Source organism: Protopterus annectens, chromosome 3.part0 (genome assembly GCF_019279795.1).
Source record: "Protopterus annectens isolate FY-2018-M chromosome 3.part0, PAN1.0, whole genome shotgun sequence".
Lineage (NCBI taxonomy): Eukaryota > Metazoa > Chordata > Ceratodontiformes > Protopteridae > Protopterus > Protopterus annectens.
Window position 1 is genome coordinate 121,353,314 of NC_056731.1, and position 21,282 is coordinate 121,374,595.

The 21,282-nt window shown below is 38.4% G+C and overlaps 1 protein-coding gene across 1 annotated transcript in view; it reads left to right on the forward strand.

Annotated features, from left to right (window-relative positions):
• LOC122796778 (macrophage mannose receptor 1-like) overlaps window positions 1-21,282 on the forward strand; it is a 2,090,270-nt gene that overhangs the window by 1,342,708 nt on the left and 726,280 nt on the right. The window contains exon 21 of the mRNA XM_044065506.1: window positions 15,140-15,254. Within this exon, the coding sequence (XP_043921441.1) occupies window positions 15,140-15,254 (115 nt within the window). The remainder of the gene's footprint in view (window positions 1-15,139; window positions 15,255-21,282) is intronic.

Here is a 21,282-nt window from a genome sequence, read left to right on the forward strand (position 1 = left end):
AGACTTACTTCTTGCCTATTCTTGGACATCCCAAAAGCTTTTGACACTGTCTCACACTCTCTTCTGCTGCACAAACTGCATAATCTCAACTTCTCCTCTGTTACTGTTTCATAGTTCTTCAGCTACCTCACTGATAGATCTCAATCAGTGAGATAGCACTCTGCACTCTCCCCTCCTCTCCCTGTAAAAATGGGTGTACCTCAAGGGTCTAGCATAGGGTCTTTACCTTTTAATATCTTTACTAATGCACGCTATCCCTCATGCCCTTAGTCATCCTTAGTGCAATATGCAGATGACTCAACAGTCATCACCCTAGCCAACTCTCCCTCTGAGCTCTTCTCAACTACTCAAGCATTTTTCAATTCAGTTGAAACATGGCTCGCCCAACAACCAGCTCATCATTAACCCTAAAAAAACAAAGCTGTTACTCTTCACACCTAATAAACTCAACAATATAAACCTTCCTTCTCCATACTGTCCCTTAATAATACTCCCATTCAAGTAGAATCCAGCACCAAGCTCTTAGGTGTCACCATTGATGATCAGCTTAAATTTGACTTACAAGTCAGTAACTGTATCAAGAGGATGCATTCAAAACCAGGGCTCCTTTATTGTAACAAGAAATTCCTTACTTCTGAAGCCAAGCTAACTCTCTCTCTTACTTACCTTCTACCCAGTCTAATGTACAGCTCTCACATTCTCACAAATTGTAACTCATCACTTCTGACCAAACTCGAATCTACCTACAACAAGGTAGCTAGATTTGTTGCTCAACAAACCTACAAATCTCATCACTGTCTCTCTCTAAAACATCTAAACTGGCTTGAATTACCCCACCAGCTTCTCCTCTATCAGCTCCAGATCATTCATTCTATCTTATACCAGCCTTCCTACTGCCCTACACTATCCCCTCTAATCTCCAATTATTCTCCTTACAGACCACTCTGAAGCTCTACCCAAGACCTACTACAAATCTACAAACCCAAGTCTAAATTTGGATGTTACATGTATAGTTATCACCCCACTATTGCGGGGAATAAGCTTCCACTAGAAATCAGGACCCTTACACATTGTAAACAATTTAAGACAGCCACTAAAGAGTACTTCAAAAGTCACTGGTCCTGCCACTGCCATCTCCCTCCCTAAACATCCCATACTTACTATACATTATACTACCTGGAGTTTGTATATATAGTAAGGGGGTGTGGGGGGCATAGCCCCCACATAGTTTGGCTATATATTGTCTTCTGGAAACAGTTATTCATTGTACTTGTAAGTATCCATGTTTATGGTTTAAAACATTTAAAATAAGTGGGAGGCTACGTCCCCCACAGCCCCCAGTATGCCCTCATACCTTCCTATGTGTTTTTGACGAAATGAAGTGGAGCCATATACATATATATATATATATATATATATATATATAAGTATATATAGATATGTGTGTGTGTGTGTGTGTGTGTATATATATATATATATATATATATAAATATATATATATATATATATATACATATATATATATATATATATATATATATATACACTTACACACACACACATATATATATATATATATATATATATATATATATATATATATATATATATATATATATATATATATATATACATATATATATATATATATATATATATATATATATATATATATATATATATATATATATATATATATATAGCTATAGATGATTGGAGGCAGCTAATCAAATGACCAGCTATACCAGCATCTGTTTATTTAATGCAAACAGATGGTCAACAAAATGTGTTAGGTCGATAACCCCCATGTAGGGGAATATATCTTTTTTTTGGGGATTATACAATAGGAATTAATATATATAATTAACAGGGGGCATGGGGATATAGGAGGTTTTGCTCCTCCCCATAAAACATTTCTGTTTGGTTTAGTTTGTTCCAGGGTAATCCTTGGAGCATGCAGAGAATGTGTAACCATTTGTTGTTTCAATCTTATTACATTGATATTCTGGGTGTCGGTGTAGTTTGTCATTTAATCTCTATTATAGGTATACTAGGGGTAAAGCTATTATTCCTATTGAATTTTTAATGATCATATGTTGAAGCAATTTATAATAGCTCAGTTTCTAATAACATTCATGGACATAGGCATGATCATTTAAACTTTAGTATATCAAAGAGCAGAACTTCTTTGAGACATAATTATATCACTCAAGTAATTCTGAGGTTATGGAATCATACATCAGTTTATATACAGTTATCACCTGACTTAAAACATTTTAAAAATAGATTTGATAATTCAATGGGTGATAATGTTTATGATCTTGAGTTCAATGAAGCTGTGCTCCTTGATGGCATTCTGCCTGAATTCTGATTAAACCTATGAGAATTAAACCCATGATCTGCTGCCCTTACACCCAAATGAATCTGTGTCTTTATATATTTACAGATACTGAGTAGGGAATGTTTAGTAAAGTTTACATGAAGACATGAAGAATTTTTAGAAGGAGGTTAGAATTTCATAGGACATTACTGTGGTAAACAAAGAAAGAGAAGAAAAAAATTAGAGCTAAATCAACATTAATGCAAAAAAGACATTACTGAAGAAAGTTACAGTGAGTGGCTGCCCTGAACAAAAATAATTTGTAAGAAAAGAAAGTCATTCCTAGGGCTTAATGTTTAAAGCTGAGAAAATAATGGCCTACTGAAAAGACAAATGCTTGAGGGCATGCATGAATCACATTTTGGAATAGTAAGTAAAGTGAAATGTATGTGAAGTATTGATCAGAAATGGAAGTCATATCTTTACACACTGAGTCAACTTAGCACAGATGTGTAACAGTTCATAGAATCCATGCATCTCATAAGTTTACATTATTATTCTACGTCCTCTTAAATAATCAAACTGACAGTCACAACATTCATAAGTGTGACTGGTGCTTTAAAATTTATAGTGGGATTTCAAGTAGTATGAAATCTAATCCATTCAGTTGTGATGAATGGTAACAAGTGCAAACAACTAACCAGGCAGAGAAAAGATAATCCATTGAGAAGAACAAGTAAAAAAGGCTATGAGGACCATTATCTCATAAATTTGGAATGTAAGATTATGTCATTGCTTGGGCACAATCTCTGACCAGCTCAAATGTTATAAGGCAGAAAGCTGAAAAGTAAATTATCTACTTTAGCTACATTTTGCTGCGGTGGTACGGCAGTAGCATTGTTACCTCACAGCAAGAGGTTCTCCTGTTTGATTCTCGGCTTGGCTTGGTAGTGCCTTCTGTGTGGAGTCTGCATGTCCTCCCCGCGGTTGGGTAGCGTTCAAAAGACATGCATGCATAAATAGGCGTGCCTTCATTGAAGGTTGGGTGTCAAGGTGGCACCTCGGCGTTTCGTAAAAATCTACTGCCAATCATATAGCGGACCGGAGTTCCGCTGTGGCGACCCCTTACCGGAAAAAAGCCGAAAGACAAACAACAACAACAACAACTGATACCTGAAAATCAGTGCAAATTAGAGGAAACCACTAGGGACAGAAATACTACTATGATACAAATTCCAGACAGATTTGCTGGCTGTAGAAAAACACAAAAATACAAAAGCCATGGAAATATTTGCAGCCTGCAGCTGAAAAAGTTGACAGCTTGCTGACCCAAAGACCTATATTATTTAAAGAGAAGATGAAAAGTTGTTCAGAAATACATTGTATGAGACAAATGCACTGAAATTTAATAAAGAACAGCCAGATGTGTTACAGCCACTACTTTTTCAGAATAATATAGATTGTAACAACGCTTATCAGAAAGACCAAAAACAATTCTAATATCTCGGAAGGTAAGAAACTAGAATAAAAACTGGAAAGAGAGCCAAAATAAAACCAAGTTCCACTTTATTCTTCACATCAAACGGTAAGCACTTTCGTCACCCTGGACTTCCTCAGACTGCAGAAAGAGTTAGAGAGAGATGCTCCAGAAGTTATGTCTCCAAGAAAAGTTGCAGCTCATCAAAAGGGAATTCTAAATGTCCAGAAACATAGGACTATCAAATATTCAGTGTGGGAGGTTGGCATAATGGTTTTAAGTGTTTACCTTATAGACACAATGTGCAGGGTTTGATTCTGACATGGGGTAATTGGCTAGGCTTATAATATCCCACACGGGCAGTTAGCCTGGTAGTAATCTATGAAGATTTGAAAGTCCGCTGAAGAAACTAGAAAGCTATATGAAAAGTTTCAGATGTGACTATGCTACCAAGGATTGAAGTGCTGTATTGGAGCCTACTCTGAAACATCGAAGCCCATATAACTGACTGTCATTTATCAGAGATGAAAATTGCGAAAACTGAAATTCCCCATCTGTGAAGTTTTCCCAGGGTAAGTAAACACTTGTCCAACATACCCTTTTCTCCACTGTAGTGCGATCCCAACACCCCAGGAAAACATGACCATTTGGGAATTTCAGTTTTCATAATTTTCTTGTCTGGAAAAGATGTTTGGTTATATGGGCTTCTATGTTTCAAAGTAGATCCATTTATTGCAATGATCTGTGACATGAAATTGTTATTTTGATGTAAAAAGCCCATGACATTCTTACTTAACAGTTAAGGTTAAGTTATGTTCTATAATGTGATATGCTAGCACATTGGCATGTAAAATGGGCAAAGAGGTGTGATATACTATATGCATAGTTATAGATATCTAAATGACTAGTTCAGGGAGTTGTATGATATGTCACCACATCCCTTCCACAAGGCTGTCTAAATAAACATCTAACGAAGGCTGGAAGCATATCCACAGTGGTATTGCTGTAAACTGAGCCTTATGACAGCTATTTACATGCTATACTAAATGTCTCTGCTTGAGTCTTGGCTATGGCCCTGCTGTTTCCCAGGCTAAATTATTCTTAAACTATTTATCCTATGAAAACATACATGTTAGCGATTATGTCTCATTTTTAAATCTTCCACTCTCCTTTTGACAAAATGTACATACTTATATCTGAGCTAAGGTACTGCTACTTAATTTCACATAGTGCTGACTATTTTGCTACCAAACATACTTGTTATTTCATAATTATTTGCTTTATTTATCCTTACTTTGCATGTAATGCTAAACATTACCTGTCTATTTCTGTGTATGTTGCATATCTGTTACTGTTATTATTTCTTGTGGAGTTTTTCTTCCCAGCCTCCACTGAAAAAGGGCTTATTTGCCCTGTCAGACTTTCCTGGTAAACATATGTAAATGAAAAATAAATAAACATGTACAGTTACATGACATATAGCCATTTGCATCACATGTGCAGTACTCTTCTGTCAATGCAATATAGCAGTCAGTAATGGGGCTGACATCACACAGACAAACAGACAGACAGTTACACCCATACAAATGTGCCCCCCCCTACACACACACACACACACACACACACACACACACACACACACACACACACACACACACACACACACACACACACACACATAGTTGCTATGGCCACATGTGCATAGTAGTTAACTGATCCTAAAATATGTCTCACATTTGTAATCCTACCACATATTCAGACAGCACCATGGTGACACTGCTCCTTGCTAGAAATTCAAACAGAAAAATTGGAGAACTTGATCGCCTCCAGGAACTCGAGCACATTTATTGTAGTAGTCACTGAGGCATGGTCTGAGTGTAATGGCAGCACTCTGTCTGTACTAGGATTTAGCACTTATCACACCTTCAGGCCCTTGTGTAACTGTGAGGGACTGTCTGTGTTTGTCAGAAACAGTGGCACGTCATGTCAAATTGCCCACAACCGTAACTTGAAGCCTTTGAATACAGCCATTACTTCATTTCTAGTTAAGGGTCCACATCAGTATCCCTCAGAGGTCATGGCAGTTAACTTAATACCATTGAGGGTTTAAATATCAAACCAAATACTTTCTTGCTAGGGGACTCATTTACACAAGCATTGACTGACACACCCATATCTCAAAAATTGGGTATGCTTATTGTTTCTGAGACATTATTTATTTCATTGCACTAGAGCAAGTCATAAAACTGCCCATTAAAGGCTCTAATATCCTTGACCTGGTCCTTACCAACCTAACCTGTGCCTGTAGCCCACTAATCATCTCCTCATCCCTAACTAAACCTGTCAGGCTTAATGGTAACACCTCATTACCAAATGAAAGCATCTTTAGGGAATTCTCCGAGGTAAACCTTCAGCTTGTAGAAGACACAAAATTACCAACGATATCATAGGAATAAGACGGATATCACATTTACCTCCAATAAAATGCTGCATAGACGAGTCTGTATCCATCTGCACTAAGTATAATGGTAAATTCAGGAATAAACCTGCCTGGTGAAATTCCTGTATTAATAAGTTGTATTAGAAAAGAAGGAAACTAATGAAAAGTTGTAAGAAATCACTATCCCCTTACCTCAAATCCAGACCGAAACATGTCAACTAGGAAATTAGAAAATGCAAAGCAGAGTATGAACTTAAGGTTGTTACAATTACCAAAAAAATCACACATCTTTCTTCAGTTATATCAGGAAATTAAGGAATAATGACCAGCAATGCACTGAGCTCATTCATAATAATAGCACACATTCCAATGCCAAGGATATATTGCCAGTATATTAACAGACACATTTCATCTTAACTTTACTCCACCTACTCACATTGTTCTACTCATAATCCTTGAAAATGTAGTTCCCCCCTATAATCAACCCGAAATAAGGCTTAGAACTGCTGTTGAGGCTATAAATAATGCTTCTGTGGGACCAGATAATATACCAGACTGCATTCTCATTAGCACCAAGTACCCTTGATCTAAACCTGTACTTAAACTGTTCAGTTTCAGTCTGTCCACAGGATTTGTCCTAGATGCCCAGAGAATAGCAAATGCGACTCCTGTACACATAGTAGACCCTCTACAGACTTAGGTACCCATAGGCCCATCAGCCTCATCAGTCTTATACATAATGCCATCTAACATACTATAACAAAATTCTTTTATGCAGACAGAGGTGACTTAAAGCATCTAGATCTCACTCAGATTGGTTTTGTGAAGGGCAGGCCCCATCTCCTGAACACAGTATACTTCTTTGAAAAGGTCACAGAGGCTGTGGACATTGGATACATTGTGCAGTCTGCTTATCTTGACCTGGCTCAGGCTTTTGACATTATATCTCATAGTGGTATTAACTGAAACATGAGACAAACTTACTTTAAATCTCTGTGTTGTGTTGTCCATTTGATTGGAAACTGGACTTCCAACAAATTTCAAGTAGTGGAAGGTTCTGTTATCTTCTCTGAATATAAAATTGTAACTAGAGCAATACTGCAACAATCTGTGCTGGGCCCACTACTGTTTATCATTTATTTTGCATTCATCCAAGCTAATATGCCTAATTGTGATTTGTCAAGATCACTGATGATTGCAAACTAGTGATTTTTAGCACTCATCCGCTGACACTAAAGGAATATGTGTGATCTTGGTGTACTGAAAACACTAAAAGCTAAATGCAAAAAAGTGTAGTTCACTAGTGTTCAGCAAAAATGCTGCTCCCACTTCATATATTAAAAGGGGTACACCATTTCAAACAGATGCGGTCATAAGAGACCCGGGAACTTAATGTAGACAACTTTCTCATTTAATCATCATTTTTCCACCAAAGTCAGGAAATCCTTCTATGTGACTTGGTTAATTTCTAAGGGAATATCTTCAAAAGCCAAAGAAGTTATCTTATAACTATACTTTTCCTTTATCGGAACCATTGTCGAATATAATGCCTGTTTTGGTATGTGCAAATCTAAGCGTATCAGTCAGCTGGAAAGGCCTCAGTGCTTTTTAACTTAAAAAAATAAAGGCCTTAAATCCTTCCACTATCCTGCTAGACTAATAACCTCTCCTTGTACTCAGTAGGTCCACCACCTTCTCCATAGTGACCCTTGTCTTGCTTTTTGAGTCTTGAAAGACCCAATTCTGTTGACCACCTATTTCATCAAGGAAATGATGACTTTGTAAACACCCATGTTAGAGACCTAAATTTATACCAACAAAAAAACAAGACTCATTGAAAGGATAGGTAATTAACTCATTAAATTCCCAACTTATGGAATAAATTACCACTATGGGCCAAGCAAAGTACTACTTTGTCTGCTTGATGGCTAGACTTTACAATTGAATGGGTAGACAAAAATGTATACCAGGATTATCGTGTATGGCCCTGCTTAATTTTGGAGGTGGACACTACTGAGTACTTGTAGAAAGGGTAGCAGAAACTTTTAATGTGTCTACTTAAAGATGTATATGGTTAGGCCTCTTATGGTCCCCTGTGTTCACTTGCCCATTATTGTTCCTATGTTCCCATAAGCCCTTGATGGAGTCAGTGCACATGTGGTTGGCTTGCTGATTCCAATGTCTTTTTTTGTTGTGCATGTGTTATCCTTAATTAGAGGTTATGATTTATTGCATGTCATTCATATGCACCACTGATAGAGTCGAAAATCCATTGAGACATATGACAAATGCATGCTGCTTGTATCTACCAAAACATAAATAATAAAGTGTGCATTTGTGTTAGTGTGTTTTAAATCAAGTTGCTGAAGTACAGAACTGGTGCCTCTTTGAAATAAAACCTATGGTTCATGAGCCTATATGATATACAAATATGTGCCTGATGGATGAATCAACTAGTTTTGAGAGTAAGGAAATACAAATGTGCAACAGAATTCAATGATTTAGGCATTACTATTGATGCTAAAATTAATTTTGTGGGACACATCAACCAGAATATATTAAATTCAAGAATTAAAATGGTGGCCCTTCCAAGACATGTACCTACAGGAACTGATTGATAAGGGTACACATCTAGCATTAATGTGATTACTAGAATAATGTAATTTGGTCTAGAATCTACCAAGAATTTAAATCCTGTGCAGAACAGATAGAATACAGGGACTATTTACAAAGAGGATTACAGAAGTGGCAAGTAGTTGACTACCAAAAGACTGAGACTGATACATTTATACTCGTTATGTTAAGGGCAATTGAGATGGTACTTTGTATGCATAAACAAGATCTTCAGGTATTATGTGTTTGAATATATAGGTCTAGAAGAGACTGACTATGTAGTTAAGCTTAGGGGAAACAAATTATAATATAACACTTAAATCCTTTAGTCAACAAAGCAGAAAAGGTGGTTCTCTCTGAGAGTAACTTTTTTTTTTCAGTTTATTTATTTATTATTATTTGATAACAAGATAAGTGAAGTGGTAAGAAAGTCCTTTTTAGCCGTGACCTAGACCTAAAGCACATGCAACATATAAAATAAAAGTAAAAACGACACTACAAGTAATATTACCAGTCTCTTCATGAACATATGAATAAATGCATCCATCAAAGGTGTACAATAACAGAGATAAAGTAAAAAATTAAATAAGTTACATTTTGGCTTTGGATGAGGTAAATGCATTTCAAATCAGCCATTGTCTTTGTAGCACTGACATTTGTAATAGTCAGTTATGTGTATTTTAAGCTTTTTCTTAAAGATAAACAGATCTAGTTAATTTCCGATACTAACAGGTGGCCTGTTCCAGTTAGAAGGAATAATCTTTCTAAATATCCTCAGCTGCAGTGCCAGAAGACATGTATGTATCCCAAGTGTAAGTTCACATTGATGATGCATATAGGTTCATAGGTGTGTACTAGGCTAATGGCCCTGGAGCTTTTACAAGCCTAGCCCATAGAAATGACCTGGCATCATGCCACCCAACGTTATTTCCCAGTGCATCTATCGAGTAGAGTCACTGGAGTGATCCCTGGGGTGAACTTTCTATTACCCATCCACTCATCAAGATTTCTCCTGAAGAGGGACAGCGAGGTGCTCTGCTTGACATGTATGGGAAGTCTATTCCAGAGCATGGGCAGTCTCTTGGTGAGGAACCTGTCCCTCCAGCATGTTCCGTTGATTGTGGAAATGAGGTTGAGGTCTCTGGAGCTTGTGGTGCAGAGGGATTGGGATTTGTTTAGATGTAGCATTTCTAACAGAGCTGGGTCAGACATGGCTTTGTAAGTTAAGCTGAGATCACCTTTGAGTAGGTGATGTGAGACAGAGAACAGCTGGAGTCTTTTGAGTCTGTCCATGTAGGACATGTGTTTAATGCCAAAGATCCTCTTCGTGAGGTACTTCTGTGGCCTCTCCAGCTGATGCAAGTGTCTAGCAAGGTACATGCCAAATGGGGCATTATACTCATAGATTCATAGGTGTGTACTAGGCTAATGGCCCTGGAGCCTTTACAAGCTTAGCCCATAGAAGTGCCCTGGCAGCGTGCCACCTGAGAGTAGTTCCCACTGCTTCTACTAGATGGAGTCTTTTGAGTCTGTCAGTGTAGGTGATTGGACTATTGAGGGAAGAGTAGAGAGAGACAATGACCTCTTTCTTCCTGGATGCAAAACCCTTGGTAATGAGATGTGCCACACAGAAGGACTTTCTGACCACAGTGGCAATGTGGTTGTCGAAGGAGAGGTTGCTGTCAACCTGCACCCCCAGATCTCTTATAATGACTGGGCTCCCATCGATGTGGTAATTAGTGGGAACTGAGTTTTTACCAAAAGGGATGATGACGCATTTTTTGGAGTTAAGCTTAAGGCCATGGTTTCAACACCAGTCAATGGTCTCAGTGAGACCTTTCTGTAGGATGTCTGCATCACTTGGGGAGTTAATAATGGCTCTCAGCTTGTAGTCATCTGCAAACTTGGTCAGCCAGAGTCCCTTTGTTTTGGTCTGGACTTCTGAGAATTAGATGCCTAACAGGAGAGGACACAAGACTGATCCCTGTGGGACTCCACTTGTGACTGGTCGGCAGTCTGACTTGGAGTTCACTACTTTCACACTGTGGGTTCTATCTGTGAGCCAATTTGCAACCCGCCTAGTGATATAGGGGTTGATGCCTAGTTTGGTGAGTTTATTAATAATTCCCGAGTGTGGAATGGTATCAAAGCCCTTGGCCAGATCGAGGTAGGCTGTATGCACTGCATTACCTTCATCCACAGTCCTGGTGACTGACTCAAAGAAGTCAACCAGGTTGAGCAGGCATGATCTCCCTTTCACAAAGCCAAACTGTGTGGGGTCCAGAGTTTGGAGATTTCCTATATCTTTGTTAATCAGGTCCATGATGATACACTCTACAGCTTTAAATATCAGACTCATTAGGCTAATGGGGCAATAATTCCAAGGGTCTGTAGTCACTTCCCCTTTATGGAGAGGGATAACTCTAGCAGTGAGCATTCAGTAGGGACAAAGCCTAAGGTGAGGCTGTGACTGAACAGGGCATATAGATGTGGTGCAAGTTCACTTTGTAGTTCATGTGGAACACAGCCAGGGATATTATCGGTTCCCATGGAAGCTGTATTCTTGGCCTTGGACAATGCAGCTTTAACCTGTGCTGCAGTAATGCTGGGTGCCTGGCATTCTTCCGGTATTGTGTTTGGTCCTTTGGGGGGGTGGGTAAAGTTGGCAATATCTGTTGGCTCAGTATTGGAGGTACCATTGCGCAGTAACTCAGAGAATATCTGGGTATTGCTGTGGAGGTTCTTTCTATAACTATAGAAGGCTTTGTGATTGTTTTTAGTGTCTGCTGCAATTCTGCCTTCATTGCTGGCTTTAGAGGATTTGATGAGGGACCTCAACTTTTTGTTGAGGCTAATAAGGGAGTTTTTCCAGTCTTGGGACTTCACCTTTTTCTGAAACAGTTTCTTCTTTCTGTTGTAGAGTTTATTAATGACAGGGGACCACCAGATTGGCTCCGTTTTTTTGGAGGAGAGCGTCTTGGTTCTGTTGGGTATGGCTAGTTCCATGCATTTTTGTACATGTTCGTACAGTGCATTGGTGTATGATTTGGCAGTCATGCAGCTATTTTCCATTGGCATGAGTACTGTGAAGTTAGCCATCTCTGTTTTTAGGAGTCCAAAGTCAGCTTTGGAGAAATTTTTCAAGGTAGTTACCTTTGCGGGGGGTGTGGGTGAGATGTGGATTTCCATGGTGATTAGCTTATGGTCGGTTCTGACCAGGAAGGGATTGACTATTGGTGTAGAGCAACAGTCACCCATGTTAGTAATAACCAGGTCAAGGATGTGTTGCTTCCTCTAGTCTGAGTCAGAACGAGCTGGTCCAGGGCATTGGAATTGATGAATTCCAGGAAGCGTTAGGCCAGTGTATTGGTGCTTGAGTAGTATTCCCAGTTGATGGAGGGGTAGCTGAACTCTCCTGATATGAGAGTGTTGGGTTGGACCTTGATAGATTCCAGGGTGCTTAGGAATGTGCAGTGACAGCCTAGGGACATGGCTTGGGACCTATAGCAGGCTATGACCTGGATCACCATCTTACCCAATGTTAGTTGCACCTGAAGTATCTCAGATGTGTTATACTGGGCTACTAGTCTGGAGGTATGCATATCCTTTATAAATATGGAGACACCACTGCCTTTGGTGCTTCGGTCCATGTTTCGGGGCCGAAAGGTGTGGAATGGGTTATAGCTTGGTAGCACAGGGGTGCTTTCTGCCACTTTAAACTAGGTCTCCTTTACAGCACAAATGTCGATGTTCTCCATTGTGAGGAGTGCTTTGATTGAGTGCATTTTGAGATTTAGACTTATAGCGTTGAGCAGCATGACCTTCAGATTGCATTTATTTATAGCTGTTATGGTGGTAATTTGGTCTTTGGAACACTGCCTAAAAAGGCACTATGGGGTGGCAAGAGCCTTAGCCAGTACCCAGAATCCCAGGAGTGACAGATGCAGGCCATCTCTGGCAAAGCATTGAGGTCTGTTAATCATGTCATCCCAAGCAGACAGATACTGGATCCCCTTAGAATGACACCAGAAACTTAGCCAATTGTTGAAGTCAATGAATTTTTGTTTGTTCTGCGGTATCATTCTGGGTGATGGGAGGATACTGCTCAGGGCTAGTGTCATACCAGCCTAGGCTTCACCATGTCTCTTTTCATGTAGTCCAGGGAGGTGCATCTCAGGTCATTCACACCCACATGGACAATGACAGAGTCATACTTGTACTTGTTGTGGAGTGACCTGAGTGCATGTGTTATGTGTCGGATTCTGGCACCTGACAGATAGCTGACTGTTACTTTTTCCTTATTCAGCCTAGTGAGTGGGACATCTATGTGCCTCCCTATTGAGTCACCTATGATTAGTGTATTGGGCAAAGTTTTTAGCCTTGGGGCTTAGGTTGAGGAGCACAGTGTGGAGGTGAGCTATGTGTCCTGTGGATTTTGCTGTGTTGTGGTGGTCAAGTACGTTTCTGTCTTGGAGGTTTCTGATCTTTGGGTAAATTTCTATAAAGAGCCTCCATGAAGGTGGTTGTGTGGTTTGTGTTTTTATGTGAGAGCTGTGATAGTGGGTGTACTGGAGGGCTATGTGTTCCATGTGGTGTGGTGCAGGTGTTGACCTTCTCCACTTGACCAGCTAGTCCGATCTTGGCTGGAGAGTGCATAGCTTCCAATTTGCTGATATAAGTGCATCTCTCACAAGTCTGAGTGTTGGGAGGTAAGAGGAGAGGGTTGTCTGTGTACATGAAGCAGTTGCTACACTGCTTCAGAATGCCTAAGTTCACTAGGTTAATAGGAGAAAGCACAGGGAACTGCCCTTTAAATATGCCAGGAGGGGTGGTCACAATTACCAAGTACTGGAGCTATTTCCATGAAGAATGACTAGTGCTGATCGCACTTAGGTGTGCTATAATAATTGCTACAAAAACCTGTTGAAATGCAAAGTGATTAGGCTATTTGAAGTGCAAGAGAGAAAGAACTAGCAAGATCTAAGGGAAAAACTAAAGAGCAGATTTTCTGGCACCAGTAATAGTTTACCTCAGCTCGGCGTCGCTGAGCGAAGCTTAAACAAGTGCAAACCTGTGCAAATGCGGGCTTTTGAACCATAAAGTTGAAAGGGATGGAAAAACTGTGCAAACAAGCAATAAACTACAATTTATGGGCCAGAAACCACTCCCCATGTGGTAGATAGGCTACCCAGTGCTGACCACTCCCACTGATAAGCTAGAAGGCTTCCCTCCACCACAGAAAGGTTTGGGAGGGCTCAGAAGATTAGAAACAGCCCTGGATACAGCAAATATGTATCAGGGCTAGACTAGTTACAGGAGAGGTGGGACACAAGCACAAATGTGGGTGTTTAAACCAGAAAATTGAAAGGGATGGAAAAATGTGCATCTTTGCAACCATCACATACACAAAAGTACCCCTCTGACACCACCTAACCACTAAACTCCCAAGCATTTTCCTCTACCACAATGGATGATCATAGCACCATGTCCATTACCATGAGCTGTCAGCAATAGCTGAATTACTTAGCTGAGTGAGTCTCTAAATCTCTCAGCTGCATAAATGCCTTATATCAGGCAGTTCTGGGGAGATTACACAGCTAATTAGCATATGTTTCTTCCCTGGATTGACTCAATAGCATTCAGCATGACAGGGGAGACAGCATATCATGATGTTGCATGGCGTCATGCAAAAGCACCATGTTAGGGCTGTCTCTGAATGTGGATATGTTACTGCAGGGTATATGAGGACATTGTTCAGAATGAAATCCATCATTACTTATGTGACTAATGTGATTCAACATCAGTAATTATGTAGTACTGATCTGTATAAATGAGACATCTGTGTAAACAAGTATCCAAAAACTGACTCCAAACTCATTTTTAAGAAATGTAAATGTACTGTGACTTGAGATTCAGTGCCCATGCACCCTAATATATTTTGCACATGGTAAGATTGTTACTTTTTAGTTATATCATTAACAATTTTTGTGCTGAAGAAGGCAGTCTGGTCTTGTGCCATTACTTCTAAATAATAATCTAACAAAAAAAAGTTTGTTTCCAATAAAGTTTACATCAACAATGAGTACATTCACAAAAATATGAGGGATCTCTTTTCAGACTACACAGTTTAAAGAAATCACTTTTTTTATATGCCTGTTCTGCTAACCAGGATTTGTTTCCTGACAGAACACAATAAACATGTCTAGACAATGAAACAGTAAACATTTGTTCAGGCAATGAAAAGTACAAGAGTAAAGTATGCTGTATTATTTCTGTTTTTTTTTTCCAGTGCTATGGAATCTTTGGAAAAACTTTAGAGGAACGTGCTGATTGGTTTGTTGCAAGAAATGAATGTAAGAGCTTTGGAGGGAATTTGGTATCAATCATGAATGCAAAAGAACAAGGTATGCAATAAAACAATATTCAAACATGTATGATCAATAGGTTCTATGGCATTTAGAAATGTTTTTGGTTATCCCGTTTCTATAAAGAAATGACTACAGACATATTTTTACAATTTGATTTGATGCATAACTCTACAACTTGTATATCTATCTGTGTACATATTTATTGGTATGGTACCAAATAGCTTTTACACAATGCAGTTAAGCAGAAAATAATAATGTCTTATTGCAAAGAAAGACACATACATGGGAGACTAGGAAATCAAGGTCCTGTCTCCCTGAACAGCAGAATCATGCCTTTTTAACAGCTTTTCTGATTAAAAGCAAAATTATTGTAACAATCACAGAACAACCAATGGGCAATTAAAATGAGTATCACAGCTTTAATTCTGCTAAGATTTCCTGAATGTTTCTTTATGAGTTTCCATATTAGGCTCCAGCCTGATATATCCAGCACCCTCTCTGTAAACTCAGTGCTTCGTCCCTGCCCCAAGTAGCTGACATACACACACTGAGAGATTTGATTTGCACACACACACACACACACACACACACACACGCACGCACGCACGCACGCACACACACACACACACACACACACACACCTGGGAAAGGCTGACACAGGTTTACTAATTATGCCCCCTTCTGCCCAGACTATAAGGTAGTTATCACTGCCACCAGTCAGCTACCCCAAGGTCCTTAACAAAGGGTGTTTAATTATGCTGTGTAATATTAATACTAATACAAATGGTAGTTTACCAAGATGGCTAGGCCTTCTGGATTGGCCCAAATGATGTCACCAAATAAATAAAAGTACTCTCAAAGTTTAGATACATTCTACAAGGACCATCCACAATAGAATTTTTAAATATATTTAATAACAAATAATAAAAGTACATGAAAATACTAAATATAAATATTCACGGTAAACAACAGAGTTCAAATTCAAATCACAGAAAATATTAAAGTTAATATTGATGGACAGACTAATACAAATAAAGAAAAACACTCTCTGAACTATGCTTCACTATATTCCTGACTGAATCTAAAATAATTTTACTGTTCCCTAGTTAAGTTACTTACTACCGCAAAGCAAGATGCTGTTGGTGAGGGTCCTTCTAGTCAGGCTTCCCAAATAGAATACTCTATACTCTGAGATTTCTCATTTAAATATGTAAAATATAATTTCCAAGAGGGCTGGTAGAATGACCTCATCTAGTCACCTGACTCTAGGTTGTCACAGCATTCCCCTTTAAAGCTGAGACAGGAATTTAGCACAGATGGCCACAATACACATCTAAATGTTGATGGCACTGCCTGGGGCCTCCCTCTTTTCACTGAGCTAATGGACAAAGGCTCTTTCTCAGACCTATCATCTCCTGTCCCATTCAGCACTGTGTGGTGCCGTTTTAATGGTTCAACAGCTTATTTGGGTTTACCTTATTTTTCTTAAACATAACCTTTGCTGTCCCAGTGTCCTCTATTAAAACATATACATTAAGTTCAGTTGCAATAATACATGTACATTTCTTTTCATTTCAGCAGGGTGCACTGTTGATACATTTTAACACAAGCAAACCTCACAAATACATTTTCAGCACAGGCATTTGTACAAAGTATTTTGATATACAAATGATATACAGTTCTAATACATTTGTAACACAAGCATCTTGTATAAATCAGTTTGATATTCACAGGACATATCATTATTTACAAAACTCCATCTGACTATGCTGGCACTTGCCCATATCATCACACAAGTATAAGCTTGATTTCTAGAAATATAATAATACTCATGCTGTACCCTGCCCTCCAGCTCCATCATACATTCTCAAAGGAAAATTGCAAACACTGTTTCCCAACAAAATGTGTTCCATTTTTATGATAGCAAAACATGTCCTTTAACAGTAATTGATAGTTGAAGCAAATTTACTGAAAATGGGGTAGAACCATGTTTAGCCTTTTGATATTCAGTGAAAACAATAATATGAAATGTGGTATGAAGCTCAATATCAGTCACTTGTTTAGGGATTAAAGGAATACCCCGTCATATGAAGTAGGTATATGCACACAAATCCATCAGTCACTAATATTGAGAATCTGAGCATAGGTATACAAGGCAGCAGGAAAAGTATTAAATCTAGGATGACATTTAGGTGTTCTCAGTTTGGTTCCAAATGAACACTTGCATCTACTTTTAGCAATACATGTATGTCTGTTAAGAAAGGGTTTATTACTTATAGTTCCAATGGTTGCAGATGATGATGTGTTCATGGTTCTAGATGGTAAAAGCAAACAAAATAAAATAATAATGAAAATTAAATCTCAGTAATAGGACTATAGGAAAAGCAAGCATGTTGAAACTGTAGATGATTTTGAAGAAATTGCAGATAAGCATATTGAGCTGTTTGTATGTAGTCCATATGTAATTGATCACCAAATCATTTCTGACCCAAAGCACTGACTGCAGATTTTGCAAATGAATTCTGTTTGGATAATGCATTGTCTATCCCACTGTCCAAATGGCATGATGAATCTTTGATGTTGGGTTCAGAAGCAAGAAAATATACTGTTGAAGAAGAATCACTAAAGTTTGCTTCAGACCAGGATGAAGTAATAGAGTCACATGATTTAACTTACTGGTCTGGTACAATGGGTAACTCATCTGCATTCACTTCTAGATTCAATCTGGATAGTGAATTTGGAATTGGTTTGGATGGCAAATAGTTAATATTTAAATCCAAATCATGTCTGGGTGGCAAAACATCATTCATTAGCTGTCACTCCCAGATGTAATGGTATCCATGATTCTACATCTGGTTTGCTTCCGATAGGTTGTGCTTGTTCATATGGAATGAAGTCTCAGCTGCACTTATCATGAGGGAGGATCTTCTTGACATGTGATGCATGAATCCAGATGGGTAGGCCTTCACAAAGGATGTCAGTAGCAGTTGTGAGAAAAATCATGTAGGGTGCTTTCCATGTGGGGAGTGTACCTTAATACAGACATAACCTCTGGGCTGCAATTCATGACCTTCCCTTTTACAGGTCCTTGTACTACATGTAAAACAGGCATCTGATAATTCTGAAGACAGAATAGAGACATTTGCAATACAAGAAAATTAATTCATCTATGTCTTTTAATTCCAGATTGTTGGAAATGGTGTAGCCGGCATTGTCATGGGCCTGCCCATAATAATTTAATAATGGGACAGTTTTCTAGTGGCACTAACTGCACTTCTCATGCTAAATAAAACCAAAGGTTAACCTTCTGGACATGACCAATCTCCTCACAGATTTTAGTTAAAGGTGTTTAATTGTCTGAGTAGCCCTTTCCACAATTCTTGAAGCTTGTGGTCTATGACTTACTTGAATAGTAAAGTGAGTTCCTTGATTTGATCAAATGCAACAAGAAACCCCAAATCTTGGATTTAATTCTGTTAGTAACTTCTTAGATACTGTCTTTACACAGTTTTTCACACAGGGATACTGTACTACCCATCCAGAAAAAGTGTCTACAATTATGTGTATTTACATTTCCTGACTTGAGGGAATTCAGTAAAGCCCCATTGTATAGAACAGAATGTCTCGCAAGGCCTTTTAGGTATTTGTATATGTATAGGTACAGATTTAGACACATTGTGTTCTAAGTAAACTACACAACCATTTACAAAATGTTGAGCAATTTCAGAAAGATGAGTGGAATACCAATCTTTGGAAACCTGCTTTATTAAAGCATTTTTCCCCAAGTGAAAGGGTAAATGGCAAGCTTTGAGCAACTGAGTTGAGAAATTTAGTGGGGCTACTAGTCGTCCACCTGGGTAATGACACAAAAAAATTCTGGAGACTAACTCATTTATCCACCTCATTCTTTTAGACTCCTCTGATTGATTCTGAAAAGATTACAGATCCTGCAAATAAATATTGTTGTTAGGTTTTGTGTAACAGCTGCAAAAATAAAGCCTGAACAGGCTAAGACAATGCAGCTTGTCTTGCTACCATACCTGCAAAACTGTTTCCCTTTCTTATAAAGGAATCATCATTTTTATGTGTGATGAATTTAACAACAGCAATTTCCCTTGGCACTATTAAGGCAACTGATAAATCATTAACTAAAACAATATTTTTAATATCAGTTCTGGCGGAAGTCAAATAACCTGTTCTTTCCAAAGAGTCTCAAAATCGTGAACTACTCGATAGGCATAACATGAGTCTGTGAAAGTTGTCACTGACTAATCTTTACCAGTCTTACAGGCTTCCATAACAGCTATACATTTGGGTATTTGAGCAGGCACATTTCCATTTAATTGTCCAGTTAACAAAATGATGTCTTGTGTACAAATGGAAAAGGCTACTATGAGTTCACCATCATCTCTTCAAACACAGGAGCCATTGACAAAATGAATTAGATATGGATTCAGCAATGAAACATCTTTTAAATCTAATATAGGAAGAAGCACCATGTTAATAACTCAGTTGGGAGGTTCTTCTTCATCTGCTGTAAGGATTAAAGAAACAGGTTTAAGTGGTATACATTAAATGATCTGTAAAGAAGGGTTATTACTTAAAGACAACTCATATGTAGACAATCTTGATGCACATATGTATTGAATTTTAGTCTTTCATAATAATGCATGTATGGAGTGTGGAACTGCCACATAAGTTTCATGCCTGAGAGTTAGAACAGTCATCAATTCCACTAAGTGAGCCACCACCCTGAGGTAGTGAGGGAGGGCTGCCATTACAGCAGCAAGATTTGTAATGAAATAAGCAACAGGTCTATAACTATCATTACTACATTGTGCTAATAATCCTACTGCTACTTTATTCCTTTCATTACAGAACAAGAAAAATCTTTTAGAACTGTGTGATAATCCAAGTGCAGGAGGGTTTAAGAGTAATAGATTCATAGGTTCATAAGTAAGTACTCAACTAGAATCTTTGCAGACCATTTAATCCTGGCCAATTTCCCTTTTTGTGCTTGAATTAACCTCCCCCCTTTTGGTTAGAGACTGTCCTTACCCATTCCATAGTCAATAGTTATATATTACCAGTAATGAGAATAACCGGGATAATGCCATAGATAATTTGAGGGAATCCATGCATGAAATAAGTCATTTGGGAGCTGCCTCTGTCCATTAGTAGTATAGGGAGCAGTCCCGGTGTAAATTTTCTGTTTCTCATTCACAGATCCAAGTTACGCTTGAATATGGACAGGGATGAACTTTTTTACGTTGATGTGGAGTCTGTTGCAGAGCAGCAGTATCCTCTGTGATTATACCTGTCCCCCGAAATCATTCTGTGGATGTAGTAGAAGAAGCTTAGATTCCTAGACCAAGTACTATTAATGCCATTTAACTTGTTGATGTAGAGTAAATCTGTCAGATTGAGTCAGAAGATGTCTTGCATGCTAAACATGTCAACTCTTGGCACTCTGTAGGATACTGTGTATAGTGACAGGGATTTTTGAGTCTGTCCATGTGAGGCATGTTGTTTATGTCGTATCCTTTTAGTGAAGTATCCCTATCGGTGTTCCAGTTGTTGCACATGACTGGACAGATACATGCCAAAGGGTGCATTACATTCAGTGACTGGACTAATGATAGTTGAATAAAGAGAGGCAATGACATCCTTTGATCTAGACACAAGCCCTTTGTTTATAAGCTGTGCAATATAGAAAGACTTTCTTAAACAATGGACACTGTACTTTGTAACTTTAAAACTATGGAAGCTTGTTAAATCATGAGTTTTCCTATGAATACTTTCTTGCTATGTAGAAATCTCATACTCGTTTGTTCTTAATTTGTGGAGCTTTTCTCCCCGGGCCTCTGCTGAAAATGGACATGTATTCAGTCAGAACCTCCCAATCAACAAATGTAAAATAAATAAACATGCTGGTCAAAAGTTAGGTCAAAGTAATGTTTTGAGTTGTAAAAAAGCTTGTTTATGACAGTTTTGCAGAGTAAAGGTTTAGGGTTATTATTTAATTATTCAAATAAAGGTTTCACTCCTTCTGCATAATTAGAAA